Below are 21,367 nucleotides of genomic sequence, written 5' to 3' on the forward strand. Positions count from 1 at the left end.
TTCTCATCCTGGGGAACAGGCGTTGCACACGCTGGACTGTAAGCGTGCCCTTGCATACTATCTTGACCGTACCAGGGCTCACCGCTCCTCACCTCAGCTCTTTCTGTCCTTCGACCCTAACCGTCTAGGTCGCCCTGTCTCTAAACGAACGCTTTCCAACTGGCTTGCTGCCTGCATAGCGTTCTGTTATGCTCGGGCCGGTCTCTCACTGGAAGGTGCTGTCACGGCCCACAGGGTCAGAGCTATGGCTGCTTCTGTGGCTTTCCTCCGTTCCACGCCCATCGAGGAAATCTGCAAGGCTGCCACTTGGTCCTCAGTTCACACGTTCACTACTCACTACTGTCTGGATGCCTTCTCCAGACGGGATGGACACTTCGGCCAATCTGTGTTACAAAATTTATTTTCCTAATGGCCAACCATCCCTCCTCCCTCTCTGTTAGCTTGGAGGTCACCCATGCGTTAAGAATATGCTGCCTGCTTGTCCTGGGATAAAGCACAGTTACTTACCGTAACAGGTGTTATCCAGGGACAGCAGGCAGATATTCTTAGGACCCGCCCTCCTCCCCGGGTTGGCTTCTTAGCTGGCTTATCTTAACTGGGGACCACGCTCTCCTCCGTCGAGCGGGAAGGCACCCGCGCATGCGCGGTGCGGTCAACTAGAACTTTCTAGTTAAAAGTGTCCATACCGGGGCTCCGTCGGTGACGTCACCCATGCGTTAAGAATATCTGCCTGCTGTCCCTGGATAACACCTGTTAAGGTAAGTAATTGTGCTTTCTGCTTAGACATACTTGATGTAGAACCTTGTGTGCATGTGTCTGACATGCTGCCTCGATTAGTGCACAAGTTCTGTATGCTTTAAATTTGCAGACTTTGGTACTACATTTGTTTTTGTAAGAAAGAAGGTCCTACATATGGTGACCTCAAAGTTCCACTCCCAGAATAAGGTGCTGCCGCTGTTTGTGTCACTGAAAGCAGGGTTGTATCAAGAGCTGTGTGAATGGTGCAAATACATATAAGGCACAAAGGAGGCTGAGGCGCCAAAATTATAGCCTGTCTATTGTGTCTTCTGCTTGCTTGTAGCACAGTGGGTAGGACAGGGGAACTTAAAGGGTGTGTCACACAGTATTCAATTCTGGCTTGGTGTGGTGCTAACTGGAAGTTCTTTCTTTGGTGTCAACCTGAAGAAAGAGTACGTAGCACTCCATTCATCTAGTGCCACAAACAGACAATAGAATGATTATTAAGTGGCATATATTTGTTTCTGAGTAATTGAATTATTACTAGTGTTGTTACTACTACTATTAATTATTCCTTTTTTCTTTATCTTTTTTTTAAAATTAGATTTTAGATATACAAAAGGCACATAAAAACAAAAATACCAAACATCATGATCTCCATACAGTAATACTGCAATTACAACATGCTCAAACAGAATCCTCTTTCCCTGCCCGTTCCATACTATTAATTAAGGAAGTTATCCTGCCACTATATCGGGCCATGGTGTGCCCGCATCTGGAGTACTGCGTTCAATACTGGTCGCCGTACCTTAAGAAGGATATGGCGATACTAGAGAGGGTCCAGAGAAGAGCAACAAGGATGATAAAAAGCATGGAAAACCTTTCATATGCTGAAAGGCTAGAGAAGCTGGGGCTCGTTATCCTGGAAAAGCGGAGACTTAGAGGGGACATGATAGAAACTTATAAGATCATGAAAGGTATAGAGAATGTAGAGAGGGACAGATTCTTCAGACTGGCGGAGGCAACAAAAACAAGAGGGCATTCAAAAAAATTGAAAGGAGGCAGATTCAGAACAAATGCTAGGAAGTTCTTCTTCACTCAGAGGGTGGTGGACACCTGTAATGCACTTCCAGAGGAGGTGGTAGGGCAGAGTACGATTTTGGGTTTCAAAATGGGATTGGATGATTTCCTCAAGGAAAAGGGGATTGAAGGGTATAGTTAGAGGGTTACTAAACAGGATAGTAAATGATTAGGAAATAAAATGTTTTAGGTAAAAGATCACTTGCAGGTCATGGACCTGGGGGGGCTGCCGCGGGAGCGGACTGTTGGGCATGATGGACCCATGGTCTGACTCGGCAGAGGCGATGCTTATAGAAACATAGAAATAGACAGCAGATAAGGGCCACGGCCCATCTAGTCTGCCCACCCCAATGACCCTCCCCTATCTTTCTCTGTGAATAGATCCCACGTGTCTATCCCATTTGGCCTTAAAATCAGGCACGCTGCTGGCCTCAATAACCTGAAGTGGAAGACTATTCCAGCGATCAACCACCCTTTCAGTGAAAAAGAATTTCCTGGTGTCCCCGTGCAGTTTCCCGCCCCTGATTTTCCATGGATGCCCCCTTGTTGCCGCGGGACCCTTGGAAAAGAAGATATCTTCTTCCACCTCGATGCGGCCCGTGAGATACTTGAATGTCTCGATCATGTCACCCCTCTCTCTGCGTTCCTCGAGTGAGTACAGCTGCAACTTATCCAGCCATTCCTCGTACGGGAGATCCTTGAGTCCCAAGACCATCCGGGTGGCCATTCTCTGGACCGACTCCAGTCTCAGCACATCCTTATGTTCTTATGTTATTTCTATAGTGCTACCAGACATACGCAGTGCTGTACAGAGTTACAAAGAAGACAGTTCCTTCTTGAAAGAGCTTACAATCTAAACAGACAAGACAGACAAACGGGATGTCATGGATACAATTAAGGGGAACAGTTAATCTGCTGGCTGGGTTGTTGGGGAGTAAGGTTATGGATTGAAGGCTGTATCAAAAAGATGGGTTTTCAGTTTGCTTTTAAACAAGATAAGGGAAGGGGCTTGGCGTAATTTATTCCAAGCATAGGGGGCAGCTAGATGAAAGGAATGAAGTCTGGACTTGTTGGTGGAGGAGAAGGGTACAGCTAAGAGCGGCTTATCTGAAGAACATAGTTCTCTGAGAAGTGTATAAGGAGAGAGAAGAGAGGAGCGATATTGAGGGGCAGCAGAATAAACACAGTTGTAGGTCGGCAATAGGAGCTTTAACTGTATGTGAATGTGGATAGGGAGCCAATGAAGTGATTTAAGGAGAGGGGTGACATGAGTGTAGCGAGTTTGATAGAAGATGAGTCGTGCAGCAGAGTTTTGCACCAATTGCAGGGGGAGAAGCAGCATTGCGGGAGACCAGTTCGAAGTAGATTGCAGTAATTTAATGAAGCAATCAGTAATCTAAGCATGAGGTTACAAGAATGCGAACAAGGGTCTGGGTAGTGTGCACAGAGAGGAAGGGGCAAATTTTGGTGATGTAGATAGAAGTTTGTTGGATGTGCGTAGAAAATGAGAGGTCAGAATCAAAGACAACTCCAAGGTTGTGAGCAGATAATACTGGAACCATGACAGTATTGTTTACAGAGATGGAGAAAGAGGTGCAGCTTAGTCTTGGACATGTTTTGTTTCAGATTGCTGCCTGGATGTCCTGCAGTCATGTCAGCCAAACAGGCAGAGACATTTTCTTGGACTTTAGGTGAAATTTTGAGGTAGATCTGGGAGTCATCAGCATATAGGTGATACTGTTGATCATGACAGCACTGGATTGTTGCAGACTAATTTTTATTCCTCCCCATCAAACAATGGACATAAGGGTCAATTTTATAACTGGGTGCCTCCAAGTAGGCACCCAAAGGACATAGGAATAGCCAAACTGGGTCAGACTGATGGTCCATCTAACCCAATATCCTGTTTCAATAGTGGCAAATTCAGGTCATAAGTACCTGGCAAAAACCCAAATAGCTCCATGATTGCGTGCTATTTATGATGGTCTGTAATAAAAAGGCACATATTTTCCACTGCAGAATACTAGCATAATCGGGTATTAATACACCTGATATTTCAGTGCTCACACTTTTATGTCAGCCATAGATCTTGCAGCGTAATAGTATTCTGTCATTTGCATGCATAAGTAGGAACCCTGTGTACATGCTGTCTGTACTACACTCCTGTGAATGCCCCATTGTAAGTTCATGCTTTGTAAATTAAGTAGGTATTTGCAGAATAGCACTTAGGCATCATGCTAGCTCAGTCCAAACTGAAACTAAATCCAGAAAAGACCAAACTCTTCCTAGCAAGTCCCAACCACAAATTAACAAACACCATCTTAACAACTCCACGGCCTAACTTATCCTATTAACCCCACCATCAAAATCCTTGGAGTCATCCTAGACCGCTACCTGACCTTCAAAGACCACACCAACGCCCAGGTCAAAAAATGCTTTTATACCCTCTGGAAACTCCGTACCATCAAACATTACTTCGACTTCCCCTCCTTCAGATTGCTGGTCCAATCCCTAATCCTAAGCACACTGGATTACTGTAATATAATTTATATGGGCTCCTACAAGAAAACCATCAAAAGACTGAGACTTATCCAAAACACCGCGGTCCGCCTAATCTTTGGCCTCAAAAAGTCAGACCACATCACCCCTTACTATAGAAAACTGCACTGGTTGCCAATAGAAGCGAGAGTCATCTTCAAATTCGCCTGCCTCTGCTTCAAAACCTTAACTGGCTTATCCCCGATTTATCTGTTTCACCACTTCGTGTTCCCTGGAACCACTTGCACGCGTAATGCCAACCTGTTTACCTAACCTTCCCCAAAGGGATGCACCTACAAAAGATTATTCAATAGAACTCTCTCATACCAAGATGGCAGATGGACAAACTGCCTGACCACCCTCATCTCATCTGCCCCCATCTTACTCTTCCTTCAGGAAATCTCTCAAATCTTTCCTCTATGACAAATTTCTGGAACCTCCCCCATCACCAAATAATCAAATACTACCATCCTATAACTGATACTAGTTGTCTTCTTGACATTCACCACCCTGCATTGGTTTTGTACACTGCTTTGTTCTTTATAATGCCTCTCGCACTGCCTCTCCACTATATACATATCTCTGCTGTATATGTACAGTCTCCTGCATGGTAAATCTACACTGTTCTTTGCTGTATAAACACCTTTACTGAATATGTACAGTTCGCATTGTATCTTCACTGTAAATGTACAGTCTCTTACACTGTAAACCGCTTTGAACTGTTTGTGGTACTGCGGTATATAAAAATAAAGTTATTATTATTATTCACTTCTGTAAATTCTAGTATTCTCAACTCTTATGCATGTAATGCACATTCAAATGTGAGCACCTAGCTTATAAAATTAACACTTTAAAGTGAACTCTAGCATTTAAATACTGATTATGCACATAAATATTTAGAATAATAGCCAATATACACAAAAATGTAAAAAACTGCCTTTTCTGTAAATATGTGCGGTCACAAGGTATTACATAATGCGTATTTCACATGTAGGTGCACACATCAGCGGAGATGGAGCAGAGTAGGGGCAGAACTCGAGTGCATAATTTATAGACTTTTATAAGCTTTGTACATATCTCTGGTTTTAGGCATAAGCTCTGGTTTAAGTACTCAGGCCTAATATATAATCACATATATAATTAGTTATACTACTACTCTGTAAAGAAAAGTGGTTGCTCATTTGGTGGTCCAGTTAGGGAAATTAAAGAAGATGGATGTGATTGTTCATTAACATTTAAACAGGCCATTATGTAACTGCTTGAGCTCCCTATCAGTAGGTTGTATTTGCAGGTTAAATGGTTTTCAGCCTTGTTGGTTTTTTGAAGAATTGTCTTTTTCTTGTTTTACCTTTTTTTTGTGTGTGTGTTTTGGCCATTTCAGACATCCTCACGGTTGCTAGTTCGTCCATCTAGCTCAGAAACCCCCAGTGCGGCAGAACTGGTCAGTGCAATTGAGGAGCTTGTAAAGAGCAAAATGGTGAGTAAAGTACAGTCCCACCACTACCATCATCACCAGTTACTCCTCACTTAACCATGGATATAGCCTCTGGGCAAAGTTTGTTGGTCTCATATCTGGCCTGCATAGAAGGGAGGTTAAAATGGGATGGGGGAAATGGAAAACCTTCGGTTCTTTTGCTCATGGTACTGTACCCCTGGTAGGAGCTCACTCCTTGGAACCAAAAGGAGTACAGAAGTGGCAGTTTCTTTTTTGTATATATCTGTAAGAACATAAGAATAACCTTACTGGGTCAGACCAATGGTCCATCAAGCCCAGTATGCATATCTGATAGCCCAAACTGTGCTACACTGCCCATCTCTGGTGCAAATAACCATGGTTATGCTTTATGAAAGGTTTTTCCTATAATCACAAAATGGAAGAAGATAGTATTGAAAACCCAACACTGTACAGAAACAGAATGGAAGTGAATAAAGGGCCATTGGGATTACCTCACTGTTGTTTTTTCGCTCGCTTTTTCTCGATGGTGCTCAAAGCAAATTTCAGCAAACCATATTTAGAATCATATAGCATCTTAAATGAAAACAAACCTAATAAAAACAGTTTTGTTCTTAAATAACCCTTTGATAAATAAAAGAGGGGGAAAAATAAGGAAAAATAGTTAAAACAACTGGAAAGCAAAGTGAAAAAAGATATGGTAAGAAATTAAATGCCAAAGGTACAAAATCAGTAAATGATATCAATAAAAAAGATTTAAAATGGTATACAATAGCAGAATGCCGGGAAAATTATACCAATTATATAAAGCAATACTAAAAATAAGAACAATAAAAATGAACTAGGACCTGCTGTCACGATGCATTTAATAGAAGATTAAGACTGGCAAATTGAAACAGCCATTCAAGGGAATATCTCATATAAGCCTAGTCTTGTCTTCCCAGTTATAACAAATGACCAGGCCACAGACGTACAGAGAAATTGAAGAAGGGTGTAAAGTCCTTAGTAAGATCTGTTGCATTGCAGAAGTACTACAATACCTGTTTATGGAAAATGAGAAAATGACTGTTAGACTGATATCTTTAATGTGTGGCTCAAAACTTGGTATAAACAAGAAGTTTTAGGTCAGGGGTGTCGAACATAATCGCTTAAGGGGCCGAAATCTAAAACACAGGCTAAGACACGGGCCAAATTTTTTATTAAGATACTTAGTCTTAGTAGAAGTATAGGGTTATAATCTCTCCGACCCCACACCAGCTCTGTGATGTAAACAAAATTTTTAAGAAATACTTTTCTTCTCTTTTAGGTCCTAGTTCACACTTGCTATCTAACACCAGCTCTGACAGGGTACACATTTCAAATCTGACATATTGTAATCACTAAATAGAAAATAAAATTATTTTTTCTACCTTTTCTTGTCTGGTCATTATTCAAATCATGTTGGTCCCAGGCTCTGGTTTCTGTTTGTCTTCTGATAACTTACTTACCAGGGTCTCCTGCCCATTTGTCATTTTCTTCTTACTCCGTGCTAACCATCCATCTTCCATCTCTGTCCTCCCCTTCCGTTTCCCTTCTCTCCCCCAGAGGTCTGGCATCTTTCCTTTTTTTTCGTCTTCATCCCAACAGCTGCAGCGATGGATCCCACCATCCCCAGATCCACCATATATCCTTTTCTCAACTACCCTTTCATCCAGTATCTTGCCTTCCTTCCCCACCACCCCAGGGTCGACCATCTTTCCCTTTCTCTTCCCAACTACCTTCCTTTCCAGTATCTCTATTCCCCCCTTCCACACCATCCCTTGTGTCCAACTTCTCTCCCTTTCTGTTCCTTCCCTTCCCTCCCTCCATCCCATTGTCCACCATCTCTCTCCCTCTCCTCTGTTTTTAGACCCATTACTTCTTCCTCTCCCCCACCTTCAGTCCGGCATATGCACGTTTCTTTAGACCCCCCCCCCCCCGAAGGCCTGCATGTTTCCCCCATCTTTCTTTCTAGCGTCCTCCGGCTTCCAGATCTCACCTTCAAAACTAATTACAGCAGCCTGCAGAGGATCACCGGTTCTGTAGCGATCCTATCAGGCTGCCGTCGGTTCCCTCTGCCGCGGTCCCATACGTCAGAGGAGGGGGCGGGACCACAGCAGAGGGAATGTGCTGCGGAAGCTGACGGTAGCCTGCTAGGATTTCTACAGCACCGGTGATCCTTCAGGCTGCCGTAATTAGCTTTGAAGATGAGACTGGGAAGCCTGAGGACGCTAGAAAGAAGGGGGAAACATGCAGGCCTTCAGGGGGAGGGAGGCTGCTGTAGAAGTACACAGAAGGAGGGAGGGTAGGAGGGTCCAAAGAGACATGTATATTCTGAAATGAGGGGGGGAGGGCAAGAAATAATGGGTCTAAAAACAGAGGAGAGGGAGAGAGATGGTGAACAATGGGATGGAGAGAGGGAAGGAACACAAAGGGTATTTTCTTGTGGGCCAAATATAATTACACTGTGGGCTAGATTTGGCCCATGGGTCTGAGTTTTACACCCCTGTTTTAGATGCATAATTTTAAAAGCATGGCTGGGGCAGTATATGGAAAAACAAGACAATATTGTCAAGATAGCTTATATCTTTCTGTGGCAGAAGGAAGGATTCTAAATGAAAAATTGAAGCAGAATGTTGTTTAACCTGGACTGTGGGCAGCAAGTCAAAATGTACAAGTCTGGGATTTCAACCCCAGCCAAAGCAAAATGACAGTTACTCATCTACAGTAAGGAAGAGGGAAAAAAATCAGGTACAAAGGTACACAGGACAACTCAAAATAGCTTATTTGCCTAATTGATAGAGTAGCCTCTATTGTCATTTGGTCTCTACCACTGTTCCTGCTCTGATACTCACAACTAGCTTTGATATAACTTGAGTTAACTACTCCTCCTTCGCCCAATGTGTGTTTAGATTAGTTGACAAGCTTCAAGAAGCAGGGTCTGTCTTCTATGTGTGTATATAAAGAGCTGTGTATTCTTGTCAGGGCTAGCTTACATTTTGAGGAGGAAGAGATGATAGAGGGTTTGTGTGAGAAATTTAGCTGTCTATGCAGTAGAAGGTGGTATAGATTTTCCAAAACAAAATGTATACTGAAATCTCTTTCAAACAGATATGCTTCAGCATTTGTAGGAGTACAGAACACTTCCGTGCGCAAATCATGTGTTAACATAGAGGACATTACATTTTCTTTCTTTTTCTTAGGCGCTGGAGGACCGACCAAGCTCCTTACTTGTAGATCAAGGTGACAGCAGCAGCCCATCCTTCAACCCTTCTGACACATCCCTGCTCTCCTCCTCTTCCCCCATTGATGAGATGGAGGAGAGGAAGTCCAGCTCCCTAAAGAGACGACAGTAAGACTTCTGATGACTTATTCATCTAAAAGGAATATTTTCCCCTTCCTTGAGCTGTGAGGAATGTCTTTTGCCAAAATATTGATCTGAGAATGAGGAGTCAGTTCAGTGCTTTGTTGCGGGTAAATGTCTGGTGCATTCTCAGTGACTGATCCTAGCCTCTTTCTTGTTGAGAGGAATGAGAATTGGAGGGAAGAAAGAACTGAGGTAGTACTTCCACTTTCTCTAGACTTTGAATCCACAACTCCTGTACCAGTGCAAACAATAGGAAAGGGTGGAACCTTAGAGCATGCACTGGCTTAGTTTCTACCCTCCCTGCTTGCTGCTAGTTCTCCCAGTAGACTTAGAGATGGCTCCAGCATTGCTTGTAGCCATTTCCATCACAAACTAGCTTATCTGTTAGTTAAAACCACCCCTGGTGTTTAATAATTATTGTAAAAATAGTGTGTAATACTTAGTCAGAACAGGAGTGGGATGGGATAACTGCCTTTCCAAATGAAGAGTAGTCAAGAGGATCAGTAAAACCCTAAATTTATTGTATCCATCCCAATACAGCACTGTTCATAAAAATATTTTGTGGACCTTGGACTTTGGCTTTGGCAGAGAGTTCGATAGTAGGAAGGGTTAAGGCGTTTTCTCTTTTTATTCAAGGTCTGCAAAGCTTTTTTATGAATGCTGTTGATTTTGGTCACAATATCTCCTGCTCAGTGCATGTGTGACCCCTGAGGCAATCCGTGTCATATGCTGAAACAAAGTGCCACATTTGTGGGTGGATGCAATAAATTTATGATCTTATTGATCCTCTTGACTACTCTTCATTTGAAAAGGCAGTTGTCCCATCCCACTCCTGTTCTGACTCTTGTTTCTGTTGGCTGATTTCTTTTTGGACCTTTTTTTGTACCATGTAATGCTTAAACACGGTTTGGTTAGTTCAGCAGCCTTTCTTTTATTGAGAGAATTGGCAGTCTGCTAAAAAAAATGGTACTTTTAGAATTACCAACAACTACTACCACCACTGATCTTAATACGAATTTAGGTGAAGTTTTGGCCATCAGGCGTGAATACCCCTTCTATCTCATAAGGGCTCCAACCATCTGATTTTGGTGAGACTTTTTTTGAACTGATTAATAAGCTGTCAATTTTGACTGTTTTATGCTTTCTTTTAGTTATGTTTTGCAGGAATTAGTTGAAACGGAGCGGGACTATGTGCGGGACCTTGGCTGTGTGGTTGAGGTGTGTTGTTTTTTGTGTTTTTTTCCCCCTTGTGCTTTTGCTGCTGCTGTTCCTGTGTAATACTCAGGAAATCAGTAGCAATGAAATGCTTTCTGTGAGCTGCCAAGGCAGTGCACAGGTCTAAGGTGCAGGACCACATTATTTCAGAAGGTGAAAATTAACTCTTTCAGTTTAGTCATTGAATGTACCAAGATAATTCTTGCTCTCTTCTTGGTAGCAAGTCAAAATCCATGTTGTACTACTGAGCCCCTCATAGCCAACTTCAAAACTTCTTTTTCTGTAGCTCAGATACCTTAATGAAAAATACAGTATACCACCATTCTCAGTGCACCAGCTTCAAGAGTATTGTTTCTGTAGCTCAGATACCTTAGAGTAGTGTTTCTCAACAACTTCAAGCCAAGTACCCCCCAAAGTCTAACAAATTTCAAACGAGTACCCCCACCCAAGCTCCTCCCCAGACCCCACCCCAATAATAATAGTACTAATTGTAATGCAATTTCTTCCATCAAAATTTCATATACACACAATATAATCTTATTAATACATAATGGTAAACACAAAATTTAAACAAATTTAAAGCATACGGTACGCAGAGAAAATCTTAATTATCATTTATATTTGGTGGGTTTTCAAAGAGGTCAAGGCAGATGACTTTAAAATATAGACAGCAGATATAAATTCTCAAAACGGACACATTTCGATCACTAAATTGAAAATAAAATTATTTTTCCTACCTTTGTTGTCTGGTTACACTTCCTTCTGACTGTGCATCCAATATTTCTTTTTTTCTGCCTCCTGCATGCTTCATCTCTGCTAGACCTCATTCCCTTTCCCAACCTATCAGCACCCTGCCACTGTATTTTAAAATCTTCAGGCAGCCGGAGGCGAAACGAAGCCAGCCGCTTACCTGCCCTGGAAGTGTTCTTTCTGCAGCATTCTGCGAAGGCAACTTCCAGGGTAGGCAAGAGGCTGGCTTCATTGCACCTCCGGCTGCCCAAAGATTTTAAAATACAGCGGCAGGGAGCTGGTAGGTGGGGGAATCGGGAATGAAGCCTGCCTCTCGCCGTCTGCCTACCTGCTCTGAAAGTGTTCTTTCTGCATCATTCTGCGTAGGCTGCAGAAATAGCACGTCCAGGGCAGGCAGGTACACAGCGGGAGGCTAGCTTCATTGCACCACTGAGCACCCAAAGTTTTTAAAATACAGCGGCGGGGAGCTGGTAGGTGAGGGAATCTGGAATTGAGGAGGATCCAGCTGAGAGGAGTGGGAGCTGGGGTTGGGTTGGCTTTGACAGAGGGGGGAGGCCAGGAAAGAGGGATCCCAAGCAGCGGTGGCGTAGGGCGACAGGCAGGCAATATCCGCGGTGGCACATACTGCGTGTTGAGAAACACTGCTCTAAGGGATGGAGCTTGGGTGGGGGTACTCGGTTGATATTTGTTAGACTTAGGGGGTACTTGGCGTGAAGAAGTTGAGAAACACTGTCTTAGAGAAAGGATGAAAAATAAGTTGAATCTTGACCTTCATATATTTAGCGTTCTGGATTAATTAACAGTTGGTAATTAGTCTCTGCCCCTCACTACCATCGTCTGCATTTCTTTCCCTTTCTTTGGATCCCTGCCAGTGCCTCTCCACCCCCTACCCCAGGCCTGTCTCACAAGTCCTAGTGGTCCAATGGTGTAGTCAGGGTAGGAGCTTTCAAAATGGCTGCTATGACCTCTGCTGTTTAGGGGAGAAGACAGGGAGAGATACACAGAGTTTAGTGGGGGAAGAGTAGGAGGAATCACTGTATACAGTGAAGTCTGTATTTGAAATTTTGGATTATCTAATAACTTGTTTAATTCAGATAATCAAGAATCCAAACCCACACTCTCCATTAGTGCTGCCCGATTCACGATTCAAAACAAAAAAAAAATCCGTTACCGATTTGGCTGACCCTCCCTCCTCACCCCTAAAGCAGGAGCGGCAGCACTACTTTTGCTGGCCGGCTGCCGCCGCACCTGCTTTAAAGGGCAAGGGTGGAGGGTCAGTTGGGAATTGCTGCTGTCCAGCTTCCCTCCCCCCTGGCGTTCGGCTTCCCCTGGCCTCCCGCTTCCCCCCCCCCCGACCTCCGTGCACCATTTACCTTTGAGGAGCAGCCTGCAGACAAGATCGCGATGCTAGCGATCTTTGCACTGCTTCAGAGCTGTTTCTTCTGCCGCAATCCTGCCTGACGTCAGAGGAGGGGTGGGACCGCGGCAGAGGAAACAGTTCAGAAGCAGTGCAAAGATCACTAGCATCGCAATCTTGTCTGCAGGTTGCTCCTCAAAGGTAAATAGTGCGGTAAAGCCAGGGGGGAAGCCGGACACCAGTGGGAGGCCAGGGGGAACACGCAGGCCTTTCGGGGGGAGGGGGGAGCAGTCCTTCGGGGTGGGGGGTGGGACAGGCCTTCAGAGGGGACAGGCAGGCAGGCCTTCAGGGGTGGGATGCAAGCCTTTAAGGGAGTAGACAGGCCTTCAAGGGGGGGGGGGGACAGGCCTTCAGGAGTGGGATGCAGGCCTTTAAGGGGAGGACAGACCTCCAGGGGTGGGATGCAGGCCTTTAAGGGGGAGACAGGCCTTCAAGGGGGGGAACAGGGTTTCAAGGGGGAGGTGCAGGCCTTCGCGGGGGACAGACCTTCAAGGGGGGGACAGGCATGTAGGCCTTCGGGGGGGGGATGCAGGCCTTCAGGGGGGGACAGGCAGGCCTTCAGGGATGGAATGCAGGCCTTCAGGGGTGGAATGCAGGCCTTCAGGGGTGGAATGCAGGCCTTTAAGGGGGTAGACAGGCCTTCAAGGGGGTAGACAGGCCGGGACAGGCCTTCAGGGGTGGGATGCAAGCCTTCAAGGGGGGGGGAAGGCAGGCCTTTAAGGGGAGGGGAGGCCTTTAAGGGGGGGAGACTGGCCTTCAGGGGGGACAGATAGGCCTTCAGGGGTGGGATGCAGGCCTTTAAGGGAGTAGATAGGCCTTCAAGGGAGGGACAGGCCTTCAGGGGTGGGATGCAGGCCTTCAAGGGGGGGAGACAGGCCTTCAAGGGGGGAACAGGGCTTCGGGGGGGACAGGGCTTCAAGGGGAGTGGACAGGCCTTCAGGGGTGGGATGCAGGCCTTCAGGGGTGGGATGCAGGCCTTTAAGGGGGTAGATAGGCCTTCAAGGGGTGGACAGGCCTTCAAGGGGGGACAGGCCTTCAGGGGTGGGATGCAGGCCTTCAAGGGGGGGGAGACAGGCCTTTAAAGGGAAAAAAGGCCTTCAGGGATGGTGGCACAGGCCTTCAGGGGGACAGGTAGGCCTTTAGGGGTGAGGTGCAGGCCTTCAGGGGGAGGTGCAGGCCTTCGGGGGGACAGACCTTCAGGGGAGAGGGGCCCTGGTGTAGAAGTGCAAGGAGGGAGGGAGGGAAGGGGGGGTTCAAAGTGACGTGCATATGCCGGACTTTGGGGGGAAGAAATAATAGGTCTGAAAATAGAGGAGAGGGAGAGAGATGATGGACAATGGGATTTAGGGAGGGAAGGAACAGAAAGGGAGAGAAGTTGGACACAAGGGATGGTGTGGAGGGGGGATAGAAATAGTGGATAGGAGGGTAGTTGGGAAAAGAAAGGGAGAGATGGTGGACCCTGGGGTGGTGGGGAAGGAGGGAGAGATGCTGGATGAAATGGAAGTTAAGAAAAGGTGGATCTGTGGAGGGAGATGAAAAAAAAGGAAAGATGCCAGACCTCCCGGGGAGGGAAAGGAAATGGAAGGGGATGACAGAGATGGCAGATGGATGGTTAGCATGCAGAAAGAAGGAGACCCTGGCAAGCAAGTTATCAGAAGACAACCAGAGCCTGGGACCTACAAGATTTGAATAATGACCAGACAACAAAAGGTAGAAAACTAATTTTATTTTCTGTTTTGTGATTACAATGTGTCAGATTTGAAACGTGTATCCTGCCAGAGCTGGTGTTAGACCGCAAATTGTGAGCTAGGATTTAACAGAGAGAGGAAAAGTCTTTTTTGTTTGTTTATTTTGTTTACACCACAGCACCAGTGTGGTTAGGAGAAGGCAAAGGGGGTGAAGAGGCTATAAAATAAACCCACCAGAGTGTTTGAAAAAAAAACAAAAACCACCCAATTGGGTAGGAAAATCGAATCGAAAAACCAATTCAATAAGCTGAATCGAATTGAATCCAAATTTTTTTTTTCCTGAATCGGGCAGCACTACTCTCCATTTCCTTATATATATCAGTGTTCTCCCCAGAAATTTTTTCCAGCCAGGTGGCATGAAAAAGTAGCCGGGTGGGGCGGAACAGGGAAATTTGGTGGTGGGGAAAATTAAGGGCTCCTTTTACTAAGCTGCAATAGCGTTTTTAGCCGTGCAGAATTGCCGCGCTACACGGCTAGAACTAACGCCAGCTCAATGCTGGCGTTAACGTCTAGCATGTGCGGCAATTCTGTGCAAGCTAAGCGCACGATAAAACTACTATCACAGCTTAGTAAAAGGAGCCCTAAATGTGTACTATTTGTATTAGTTAATTATTATTAGTTATTTTCCAATGCTCAATATGACTGCCTTTCTTAAGGTTTGACACTTGTTCCATCATTTTTTATTAAATTTAAGAAGTATCCAATTCTAGAAGTGAATAATTAGATATTTGCCCTGTTTCAAATGGTATAGAGCAGCGCGTCTCAAACTTTTTTAACTCCGGCACACTAAACGGAGCAAATGTTTTTCGTGGCTGGAAAAAATTTCTGGGGAGAACACTGTTGCCGTTAGTTTTCAAGGTCCAATCACGTCAAAGAATGATGCTTATCTGGGCAGTTGTATAATAAAAAGAATGGATAAGATAACATGAGAAGTGAAATTGTCATGAATCAGAGGGATACATACCTTGTAGGTCCTAAAAGCAGGCTTGTGGATTAGATATAAACTATGAAGGCAGTGGTGTACCTAGCATATGTGACATCCGAGGCCCATCATTTTTTGACACCCCCCCCCATCTGTATGAAAAACATGATTTTTAGTAACAATCCACACATCACACAAGAGTGTACCTAGGAAAAGGCAGCATCTTACATACTGCAGTGAGCAGTACATCAATACACCCATTGTAAAACTAAACAAGCCAGACTAGTACAGATCAATCCTATACAGTCAATCCTAACTGAAAACCATGTCTTTCAAACACATAGAAAACACCTTCGCCTAGTATGGAATATGTAATCTCAAACTAACCCCTCTCCCTTTTACAAAACTGTAATGTGGTAACAGCTCAGACTCTCATAGAATTCTGAACAATTACCACCATGACTGGTGCTAAAAAACGCTCTACAGTTTTGTAAAAGGGGGGATAAAATAGAAAAACGTAGACAGAGGTTGGACTCTGCATACAATGCAACACCACAGAAACAACGATACATCTCCCCTAAAGCAAAAAAATAAATAAATATAATTTTTTTCTACATTGTCTTCTCTAGTTTCTGCTTTCCTCATAGTCTTGTCACTCTCTTCCTTTCATCCACTGTCTACCCTCTCTCTGCCCCTTCTATATGGCATCTTCTCTGCTTGTATTCCACTTCCATCTCTCCCTTCACCCCTATTATTCTGGCATCCATCGTCTTCCCTTCCCTCCTCCAATGGTCTGGCATCTCTCTCCTCTTCTTCCCTTCCCTCTCCCACACCCCATGGTCTGGCATTTCACTCTCTCCTCTCCCTTCCCCCACTTCCATCAGCATCTGCCCCCTTTCTTTCCCTCCAACCCAATTCCATCCATTATCCTTCCCCCTTATGTCTCTCTCTCCTTTCCCTGCACACCAATTCCATCAGCATTTGCCCCCTTTCTCTCCCTCCACCACCCTTCCATACCACTCTGACCCCCTTTTTCTCCCTCCACCACCCTTCTATGCTCCTCTCTCCCTCCAAACCAGCAAGGTCCCATTATGACTGCTTCTGTTGCCTCTGCCTCTGGAAGATATAAGTGACGTTGGAGGGGGTGGGCCGGCAGACGCAGGGAGTTGCGGCAAGGTTCCGCAATGACTGCAGCTGCCGGTCCACCCCTTCCGATGTCACTTACGTCTTCCGGAGGCAGAGGCGGCAAATGCAGTCATCGTGGGACCTTCCTGCACTTCAGTGCGGCTGCCGACTCTGCTTCAGAATAAGTACAGCAGCCGCGCTGAGGTGCAGGTGCTATTTAGAGCACCTGGTTCTGGATACAGCCGGCTGTGTACCCCCCTAGGGCTGGCACCCGGAGCGGTCTGCCACTATATGAGGGGACAAAAAATAATAAAAAGAATGGATAACTTGACCGATTTAGACATGTCATACAATTATAACCACAAAAATATGTCATAAAATGTAATTCTAAACTCAAGACTCCAGACGAAAAGCAGACTATAGAAAGGAAACCAGAAAAGACCAAACCCATAGTACTAAGATCCAAATGCTAAAATCGGACATGTCCATTATGAAGAGACGTGTGGATCACCGCTAATTATAACGAGTGAGTCTTTAAAATATGAGACAGAAGTAACAAATACTAGAGCCAAAACCAGAGCACCGTGATGAAACTTGAATGGAAATATGGATACCTATTTATACTTTTGAGTAAAATTGCAATGCAAACATGTCATAGAAAAGAATAAATAATGTGTAAACTAAAAACCAAGAACAATATATTGTAACACCGAACTCAGAATTAATGAAATAACATGCTAAAAGAACTTAACCCCCCCCTAAAATAGGGCATATTCATACTTAAAATGATGGCTGGTTACAAACAGTATGCCTAGACTATATAGACCTAAACAGGGCAAAAGTAAACGTATGGGAAATGAACAGCTGATAATACAGTGTATCTTGAAAACATAAGCCGATAGTAGCTCAAAGACAAGCCGACCGGGTAGATGAAAAGTGAAACCTGGGAAAGATCTAAATTATTGTTCAAATGAGCTTCTATTAAAACCAAAGAATAAAACCACAGCACTCAGGAAAGTAAAAAAGGGAGAGTAAAATGGACTTACTGAAAAGGTCTCTGCACTGATGAGATAAACTTGTACGCAGAATAAATGTGAACACGCGACTGGGGCTATGATATTTGATTCGTTGAAAGAGGCGCCAAAAAAGTGTTGGCAGTGGATTGGATGCACACTGATAGGGGAGAGGCATCGGGCTGTTAAAAAAGGCTGCTTTAATAAATAAATGAAAATACTGGTGAAAAACTAAATAAAAAACCAAAACCATGATAAAAGGCCGAACCTGACTGCAAGTGGTAGTGAAAGTAGCATAAGGCACCCGTAGTACCGTTAGTGCCAGAGCTGCTTAGAATAAAGAACCGTGCTGTACATGAGGAGATAAGATGTAAAGTGCTGGCCCCTCACTGCACCACTTGATAAAACTAAGGAGCAATGTTCTAGAGCAGGGGTGCCCACACTTTTTGGGCTTGCGAGCTACTTTTAAAATGACCAAGTCAAAATGATCTACCAACAATAAAATAAATAAAAAACCCACAAAGCACACTGTACGCATAGAAAATGTTAATTATCATTCCTATTCCAGGGTTTTTTCAAAGAGGTCAAAGCAGATGACTATGCACTGTCACCTCAGTAACAACCATACAAAAATAGACAAATATACCCCCTCCCTTTTTACTAAACCACGATAGCAGTTTATAGCGAAGGGAGCTGCGCAGAATGCCCAGCGCTGCTCTCAACGCTCATAGGCTCCCTACGCTAAAAACCTCTATTGCGGTTTATTAAAAGGGGTCCATAATGTAAAATATAGACAGCAGATATAAATTCAGACACATTTTGATCACCAAATTTAAAATAAAATCGTTTTTCCTACCTTGTTGTTTGGTGATTTCATGAGTCTCTGGTTGCACTTTCTTCTTCTGACTGTGCATCCAATCTTTCTTACCTTCTTTCAGCCTGTATGCTTCCTCTCCTCCAGACCTCATTCCCTCCCCCAACTTTTTCTTCCTCTCCCTACCCTTTCTTTCTTTCTCTCTTCCTGACCCCTTTCTTTTCTCTTCTTTCCTTCTGTCTCCCTGCCTGCCTTCTTTCTTTCTTTCTTCCTGCCCTTCCCCAAGCCACTGCCGCTGCCATCGGGGAATAGGCCCCCAAGCTGCCGCCATTGGATAACAGGCCCCAAAGCCGCTGCCCCTGCCCCAAGCTCTCCCTGCTTCGGGCAACCAGCATTCCTCTCCCCGACATCAATTCTGCTATCAGGGAGAGGAAGGCTGATCAGCCCAAGATCGTGATCGACCTATTGGGGAAATACTGCCGGGTCCTGCCTTCGCGGAAACAGAAAGTAGGCAGGACCCGGCAGCAAGAAGAGCGAATTGTAAGCTTCACTGACCTGTCTCCCATGCTTCGGGGCTCTAACATGTGCGTGCCGGCTTCTCTTCCCCACCCCCCCCTCCCCGGACATAACTTCCAGTTTTGGAGGGAAGAGAAGGGAAGCCGGCATGCACACGTTAGAGCCCCGGCGATAAGTTCGCTATGGGCTAAGGCATGAAATCTCCAAGCCGGTTCTTTTTTTTTTGGTGTTGAGCAGCACCGGCGACAGCAGCAGAATTCACAGCAGATGATAGCCAGGCAGTCATCTAAATTACCCAGGCAGACCGCCCAGCTAAAAGGCCCTAGGGAGAACACTGTATATGTTTGAGTAAGCAAGTCCTTTTACAGAGGAGCCTTGATAGAACTGGACTGATCAGGGTCATTGATACAAAATCAGTAAATCTGGATAGCCCACAGGGCTCTTCAGTGTATTTCACTTGTAGTAACACATCACAGTTGTACATGGCAAAGTGCCACAGCTAAGAAACCAATAGATATGTTTATTTATTTTTATTTTTTTGCCTGCTGAGTCTTTTTTTATAGTCACATAGTACATAAACTTAAAATGGTAGCTTTTTGTGATCTTTGCCAATCTAAAAATTGCAGGGAGTGAGAGAGTGGTGATAAGGAACAGTAAACATTTTCACTTGTCCACATTGTCTAAACCAGCATGCCTGTTAAAAAATTGGGCTCAGTAAATATAAGGGGATTTCTGCAGTTTCCGCCAGACTCGACTGCTTTTTGTCCAGGCTGCTGGTTGCGTACTCTCAGAAAAAAATTAATGCTTCTCCAGTTCTTTCTTCCGATACTGGCTGCATGGCTTGGACACATCTGAATTTGGATCTCTCTTCCTGAGAGCTTCAAACACTACTTCAGCAGCTCTCTCAGTTGCCTTTGGGCCTGAGGAGTGGGAGTTAGGAACTGCAGGGCCACTGGCCACACACTCATTTTAGTGCTTTTGTAATTTCCACTAAGTAGGTGTTAGTAAGCATTATTGAATCTTTGCAGGGTTACCTGGCGCTTATGAAGGAGGATGGAGTCCCTGATGACATGAAGGGAAAAGACAAGATTGTATTTGGCAACATTCATCAGATCTATGACTGGCACAGAGAGTAAGTATATTGGCCTAGTGGATACATGCCGCTGTTCTGTGAAATTAATATATGAGAATATGGTCTAAAAAAAAAAGACTAGGGGGATTACACACATCTATATCTGTATATACAATAAAAATGGTCAAATATGTACTAATACTGTGGAAGTGAGTTGCCTTAACCTGAGAAGGTAGGAAAATGATATAATTCAGTTCTAGGATGCCCCTTAGCTGTATACTTGTTTGACATCAGATTTGGCTAACCCTCATATAAAGAGAAAATAAAGATGAAAATGCTACCTTTAGTTGTGCCTGTGAACAAATATTAATCAAAGAAAATTATAATTTCTGCCCAGATAAAGCTGGCTAAATTCAGAGAGAACAATGATTGGAGTAGAGATTTCTGCAAAGAAAGTTTTCAAGTTTTATTTAAAATTTGATTAATCGCTTAATCACACTTCTAAGCGACGAACATAGCTAAAAAGTTTTACAACATTCAGGGAGTACAATATGTAAAACATATACTTGACGTACAGGATTTACTGTGCCAATGGGAGAGGAGGGTAAGAAATACAATGAAGGATAGGAAAGAAGACAAATAGGAGATGGACAAAAGGAGCAAATAAGTGAATGAAGCATGCCTTACCCTTGTCGTTACCCTTCAACTGCTTAGAATTTTATCAAGTAAAGATGGGTTACCCTACTGAAGGAGAGTGTATTAACAACAACATTCAGTATGGCAAAGCAGATAAAGACAAGTGGGCTTCCAGTCTGCTCATCTATCATATGTACTATCCCATCCTCTCCCATTAGAGATCCTATGACTCGTATCTCTTCCAAGTTTTTTTGAATTCAGATTCAGTCTTTGTCTCCACCATCACCACCCGGAGACCATTCACCACTCTTTCTAGAAAGTATTTCTTTAGGCTACACCCAAGTGGATTCACTTTCAACTTCATTCTCTGTCCCCTCTTTTCAGAGCCTCCTTTCAGTTGAAAGAGATTCACCTCCTGTGTAGTTATGCTGTCTCTTGGTTAACATTAATGATAAATTATCTCTTGGATAATGGCCATTTTTCCATGTGAATGGGGCATATAGCTCTTACTCCTTTGTTGAAAGGTGCTGACTTGAATCACTGTCCCATCGAATTACATTCCATTATAAACAAAGATGATTGAGACCATTATTTCTAAACAACTTTCCAACTATATAGATACATTTTCCATGTACCATCTCAGCATGGCTTTCATCCTAATTTTAGTACGAAACTCTATTAGTATCACTGATTCAGAGTTTGCTATCTTAGAACCGATATACCATCTTATTACAATTCGACCTTTCTTTAACCATGATATCATGATTTGATTATTTTCAGATATAGGACTAGAGGAAAAAGTTCTAAAATGGTTTATAGGATTTCTTACATTACGCTCATATGTGGTAAACTTTGAGGGTACAACATCTGCATGGACGTCAGATTGTGGGGGTCCAACAGGGGTCTTTGTTGTCTCCGATTCTTTTCAATATTTACATGATCACA

At 44.1% G+C, this 21,367-nt stretch overlaps 1 protein-coding gene across 7 annotated transcripts in view; it reads left to right on the forward strand.

Moving 5' to 3' along the window:
• Positions 1 to 21,367, forward strand: part of TRIO (trio Rho guanine nucleotide exchange factor) — an 830,868-nt gene that overhangs the window by 683,535 nt on the left and 125,966 nt on the right. For all 7 annotated transcript variants that reach the window (XM_033929852.1, XM_033929845.1, XM_033929848.1 and 4 more), the window contains 4 exons: positions 5,738 to 5,833; positions 9,031 to 9,179; positions 10,346 to 10,412; positions 19,743 to 19,846. In XM_033929852.1, coding sequence (XP_033785743.1) covers positions 5,738 to 5,833; positions 9,031 to 9,179; positions 10,346 to 10,412; positions 19,743 to 19,846 — 416 coding nt within the window. The remainder of the gene's footprint in view (positions 1 to 5,737; positions 5,834 to 9,030; positions 9,180 to 10,345; positions 10,413 to 19,742; positions 19,847 to 21,367) is intronic.

Source organism: Geotrypetes seraphini, chromosome 2 (genome assembly GCF_902459505.1).
Source record: "Geotrypetes seraphini chromosome 2, aGeoSer1.1, whole genome shotgun sequence".
NCBI lineage: Eukaryota > Metazoa > Chordata > Amphibia > Gymnophiona > Dermophiidae > Geotrypetes > Geotrypetes seraphini.